The 6,000-nt window shown below is 61.1% G+C and overlaps 1 protein-coding gene across 5 annotated transcripts in view; it reads right to left on the bottom strand.

The window, feature by feature from the left end:
* Positions 1-5,382, bottom strand: part of EML1 (EMAP like 1) — a 204,356-nt gene extending 198,974 nt beyond the window's left edge. For 4 of the 5 annotated variants that reach the window (XM_086362992.1, XM_086362991.1, XM_086362988.1 and 1 more), the window contains exon 1: positions 2,067-2,217. In XM_086362992.1, coding sequence (XP_086219118.1) covers positions 2,067-2,094 — 28 coding nt within the window. In that variant the 5' untranslated portion in view covers positions 2,095-2,217. Of the gene's footprint in view, positions 1-2,066; positions 2,218-5,219 lie in introns of those variants that run through there. The other variant, XM_086362994.1, reaches the window with a different exon arrangement.
* Positions 5,383-6,000: the final 618 nt, after the last annotated feature.

Consider the following 6,000-nt stretch of genomic DNA (forward strand, 5'->3'; position numbering starts at 1 on the left):
CGCCCAAGGTCACACAGGTTGTAGGCGCAGAGCTGAGAACTTTTCCTGCTGTCCACACGGGCACAGAGACTAGTTACTGAGAACAGGTGGAAATATTTCACATCAGCCTGCCTGGCCTAATCACTGCTGCACAGAAGGAATCCGAGAAAGACTGGAATTGCAGATGACACAGCCCAAGAGATTCCATTCCCACCCCGACCCCTACCTCCGCCATAAGCAAGCATGCATCCCTGCACCCAGGAGCTGTCTTTACTCCTGCCAACCTGGAGTGATCACAACCCAGCACATCAGACAGCAAAGACGGTCACACAGCATCCTAAAGGCGGGAAGCCAGGAGTCGCCGGCCCAGCCAGGGTGGGCAGGGCAAGGATGCTGCCCGCCAGCCTCCAATCCAGCGGACCTTCTCCCAACCCTGACAGGGAAGGCAGTCTGCCCCCAGGCTCCAGGCCACACACACACACATGCTCAGTACCCATTCCATTGCCCTGATGGGTTAATATTGTCCTGGGCTTCCTGAAATACCCATCCCCACAGCAGGGTGGTTTTACAAGCTGCTAAAAGCAGGGCCATGTCCCCGGCGGAGGGAGAGAGCTATTCCGGGTTGGTGTCAGGTGTGGGCAGAGCCAGCCAGAAAAGGGCCTGTCTGCACCCCCTGTACCCCACCCCCCGCCCCATGCTGCCTCCTTTACAACCACGGCGGACAATTCCTGGCAGTCAGCGCCACTGGCGCCCAGCAGAAGAGGGTGAGGTCAGGCCAGCTTTGTCGGTATCCCCCTCCCCAAACACACACACACCCTGTTCCATGCTTGACTCGGCCAGGCCCAGGCAGGGAACCGTCCAGCAGATACCGTGCAGAGTGGGGTCTTACGCTGTTGCCCCCAGCTCACCCGAGGCCCTCTCTCCATCATAGTCTGACGTGCCCAGATTCTCCATGGTGGGTAAGGAATCCGTGGGCCACAGTCATGGCTAAGGCAACGAGGCGCGGCTGGAGGGGGCCCGGCGGGGCTGCCCAGACCCGAGGGCTTCTAGCGCCAGCCTGGGACCCCCCACTTGCCGTTCCCACAAAGACACCGCTAAGCGCTTGCCGCACACCTGCAGACACTTGCATGCATCCTCGCTGTCAATCTCCACAACCACCTGGGGTTCGTTTTCACCGCCTCCTTCCTCACCTGGAGCCACTGAGGTTCCAGGCCATTCAGCCACTTGCCCAAGGTCAGCCAACTTGGAAGTGAAGGAATGGGAATCGGAACTTGGGCAGCCTGACCCCAGAGTCCCCAAAATGTTCCCTGAATTAAGCCATCTCCAGCCACCCCCCCAACCCCACCAACCCCACCCCAGGTAGGTTCAGGGTAACGTCCACTTCAGAGCTCGTCTTCAGCTGGACGGAACCAGGGGCCACCAGCCAGGGACACGGGCAGCCAGCCCCCACTGTAGCCCCTCGCCTCGGGCAAGCCAGAGGGCAGAAACAGCTTCCTGCTCTCGCCCCACCGTGTCTGACCACCCCTCCACCTGCCTGGGTCCCTGGCCATTTCCAACCTAGAGGGTTTGGGCACCCCTGGGTGGAGGGGGTCTGCCGTGTGTAGGCAGATCAGAAGCTCAGAACTTCCTGGTCTCAGACCTCTGGGAGGTCTAATGGAAGCTGTGCGCTCCCCTGTCCCCCATCACCAAGTAAATGTTTATACACACACTCATTTGCACGTGGTTCCAGGAGCCCGCACCCTGCGCCCACCCAGGGTGCAACGGCAGCCAGGGCCCCTATGCCGCGGGTGGGTCAGCTCCGCAGCCCAGATGACAGTCGGGAGGGTCCGCGGCAGAAACAGCTTCCTGCTCTCGCCCCACGGGGAAGCCGGGGCTGCAGCACTACCGGGCTTTGAGAGTCACGCACCTCCCGCCATACGCACAGCCACCACCCCCCCCCCGCCCCAGGCATCGGGCTCGAGGAAGGGGGTCCAGCCCCGCAGCTGCCTGCAGCCTGCTGTGGGGTGGGGTGGGCCGCGTCCTCGGTGACCAGTGGCCTTGGCTCTGCAACCGGAGCCGCGGTGGGTAAATATAGCGCTGCCACTCACCAGCTGAGGGGCCCTCGCCGTCCGACATGGTGTGGGAGGTGGGCAGGCAGCCGGCCACAGCCCGCAGGGACGCTCGGGGACCTCAGCGGCTGTCGCCCACCTGGTGGGGCTCCCGGCTGCGTCCAGTCCCCAGGCGGCGTCCCGCCCCAACAGGCCCAGCCACCACCACTACCCCCCTACCTCCGCCCCATGCTGGGCCGGGCAGATAAGGAGCTCCAGGGCCAGGAGCCTGCGGGATTGGTGGATAAATCTGGGCACTGCCCTCCCCTGCCCCCAGCCTCTCCGGCAGACTCAGAACGTTGCCGGAGAGACCGCTGCACCCCTGGGCACTCACTCAGGCTGCAAGACCCCTCTCTGCCAGCCTGGGACCCCAGAGTGCCTGCAAGCTCTCTCCTGGGGACTGGTCCCACGCCCCCAACAGTGAGGGGCAGTTAGGGTCCTTGGAGAAGGATGAGAGTGAGTGATGCCACCCGGAGCTGCCACACTTGTCCCCTCTCTCAGCTCTCCCGGGCAGCCACCCCTATTGTCTCCATGTCACAGAGGGCATGACCCATCCAAGGTTCCTCGGCAGGTTAGGGGTGTGACCGGAGCTGGGCTCTGGAGCCAGCTGGCTCCAAGGTGGCCAGAGGGTGTGTGTCTTGCCTTTGTCTGGGAGATGAGAGCCGTGAACAGCAGGGGCCCTACTGTTCTAACTGCTCCACATGTGCTGGGGGATGGAAAAGGACCCCCAAGGGCAGCCATGTAACTCTGTCTGACACAGAGGGTGCTCAGGAGATATTGGTTGAATGAACATACCACAGCAAGCCCTTAGTTTGCACTTGCTCTGTGCTTGCCTTAAAAGCCAACCCACTTCTGCTCCTGGGTCCTCCACAAGGACCAGAGACCAGGGCAATGAGGCAGGTGGAGGGCTCTGGGCTGAGTTCCTAGGGTTGGGTGCCTGTGGCTGCCCACCCCCACCCACCACCCAGGCGCGAGGTCAGCACAGAGGGAGTGGAGTGACTGAAAGGGAAGGCTGGTATCAACTCCAGTCAGAGAAATCCTGAAGGGCTTCCTGGAAGAGCTGGCATTTGAGTTCCATATTTGACGGATATTACTACTAAGTCGCTTCAGTCGTGTCCGACTCTGTGCGACCCCAGAGATGGCAGCCCACCAGGCTCCCCTATCCCTGGGATTCTCCAGGCAAGAATACTGGAGTGGGTTGCCATTTCCTTCTCCAATGCATGAAAGTGAAAAGTGAAAGGAAGTCGCTCAGTCGTATCCGACTCTTAGCGACCCCATGGACTGCAGCCCACCAAGCTCCTGCGTCCATGGGATTTTCCAGGCAAGAGTGCTGGAGTGGGGTGCCATTGCCTTCTCCATATTTGATGGATTAGAAAGCTTTTTTCAGGGGATAAAAGGACATTCCAGGGAGACCAGTAGGTGTGAAAGTAAGAGGCAGGAAAGCTCAACTGGGGAGTGACACGGGGCCCTGAAGGTGTAGGGACCCCAAGGAGAGAAGAAGGTTGGTCCAGGTGGAAGGGGGCATCCAGGGCTGGGGAAGCTAGGGGAGGCTTCCCGGAGGAGGGGGCAGATTTTCGTGCCTCAGAAAATGAGGGGCAGGGGTGGAATGGCACTCCAAGGCATCCAGCAGCTCTTCCATTGACAGTGAGACCTTTCCCAGCCTGGAGACTGGGGGTGGGGGGGGTGAGGGTGTGGGGTGTGAAGGCAGGAGGGGCCCCCTTTCCAGAGATGGGGGGGAGGGCTTAGAGTCACATCAGCTGTCAGAGTGAACAGCAAAGACATTCACTCCCTGGGAGGTGGGTCTAGGCCTCTTGGCCTTTGCCTGTACTATCCCCTTGCTCAGGAATTCCCTGTCTTCTTCTCTAGTCTCCTCCTCTGGGAAGCCCTGTCTGATTGCCCCTAAAGGCTGGTCAGGGGCCCCTACATTCTGCTCTGCAAACTCTGACCTCACTGTGGTCACTGCCTGGTCCTGCCTGTTTCTACCTCTTGGTTGGCTCTTGCTCCTCTGAAAGGTGATGAGCTCACTGTTAGTGGAGGTGTGTAAGCAGGGCTAGACAGCCACTGGCTGGGGACACAGTGCAGAGTTCAGCATCAGGTAGACTTAGATTAAATGTCTCTGGAGTCCTTCTAGGGTAACTTGTCCTGGTCTCCCTGGACCTCTCCCTGTTTTAGCCCTGAAAATCTTCATGCGTCCTGCAAAACTTCTGTCCCAGGCAAACCAGGACTGTTGGTCATCCTGGGTCCCTCCTAAACAAGATTTTCATTTAAATGAAAAAAAAAAAAGACAAAACAAGACTATCTGTCTCTGAAGCCCTAAACCGACCCCCATCCCCGCCCCAACCTCCTCCTTCCTTCCCACCATCTAGATGTTATCCTAAGACTGGGATTCTGGAGATAAAAGTGAACACCCAGCTGCCCTGTGCCTTGGGAGGACGTGCAGGGAAGAAAAGAGGCAGGTCAGCAAGGACAGGAAGCTTCCCTGGGCGCCCCTACCTGCAGGGCCGGGGGGAGTCTTGCCTGCTGGGTCTGGAGGACTAACAAGATACTGCAGCAGTCTATGTCCCCAGGGAGGGCCTGGGACAGGCTGGGACCACGTGCCCAGGCCTCCACCCTGCTTTCCCCTGGAGCTGCAGCGGGACGACACGAGTGGGATCAGACTGGCCTCGCTGTGTGGCCTTGGGCCAGTCGTGGTCCCTCTCTGTGCCTCCAATGCCACATCGGTGGAGCATTTACCAGCACCTCCTGTACCCAGCCCCGGGCCAGGCTTGGGGGCAGGGACCCCACAGATTCCCTGCCATCAGACATGCCCAGTCCCGGGGAGGGAGCCATGGCTCGCAGGCTGGGCTGCTGATGGCTCCTTTGTGTGTGTCCTGCAGTGCATGTGCAGGGCCCCCTAGAGGGTGCCCCCCGAGACTGCCAGAGGCCAGGCCAGGTGCCATGGGCTCGCCCAGCACTGGACAAGCCACCGGGTTACAGAAAGAGCCCCACCAAGGCCCCTAGCATCCTCGGCAGAGGCCTCTCCTCACCCACTGCCACGTGGGCCGAAGCACCAGGGCTGGGGGCACGTGACGTCAGAGGGGCCGGGCTCCCATGCCAGCTTCCCCTGCCCTCCTCGGTGACTGGGATGAGCTGACCCCCGCCTCGGTGTCTCACCTGGAAGCGGGAGGGGCCTTCGGTGAGGACCGGCACCAAGGCCGAGACGCCCTGGAGGACGCTCCACCTCCCACTCTGCAGCCGTCTGTCTGTCTGTCTGCTCCTGAGTCCCACCCAAACCAGCCGCCTGGGGTCCACCCGGCTGGAGCCGGCTCCCTGTGCGCAGGCCACTTCCTCTTCCTGTCCCGGCCCCAAGTCCCTTCCTGTTTTCTTTAGTGTGGGAATGTGTCCTGGGGAAAAAACAACTTGATTCCTCAGCTCTGGAGGTCACTGCCGCAGCCACGGGCCCACTGCATGCGTGTCTGTGAACACGCGTGCAGCAGTGGTGTGGTGCACACCTGTGTGCATGGGAGTGTGTGTATGTGTGTGTACATTCCTGCGTGTGTAGAGGTGGGGCCATGTGTGCACGTGTGTGCACAGCGTGTACTCTTGCACCTCCACCCTCTGTCTGCTCGGTCATCAGCGTCCCTGTCGTCGGACAGCATCCAGGCTGGCGTGGTCTCGGCTCCTGAATGTCTGATGCCGCTTCAGTCACCCACGGGCACTTGTGCTGGGGCCTGAGTGGGACATGGGCACAGCCTCCTGGGGGGCTCACGGGCACGTGGGGGGCAGTGGGGTGAGGGCGGGGCCAGGGAGGAGCAGGCAGGCACCTAGACAGGGAGCCCACACCTGGGCAGGAAGAAGGTCAGCTTCAGAGTGGAGGTCAGCCCTGGCCCAGAGCTTGGGGCACGCAGGGAACAGACGAGGTGTGACAGGGCGAGGGGCAGGCGGGCTGCCCTGT

Source organism: Bos grunniens, chromosome 21 (genome assembly GCF_055505025.1).
Source record: "Bos grunniens cultivar Pamir isolate PY7600 chromosome 21, Bosgru_T2T1.0, whole genome shotgun sequence".
Taxonomy (NCBI): domain Eukaryota; kingdom Metazoa; phylum Chordata; class Mammalia; order Artiodactyla; family Bovidae; genus Bos; species Bos grunniens.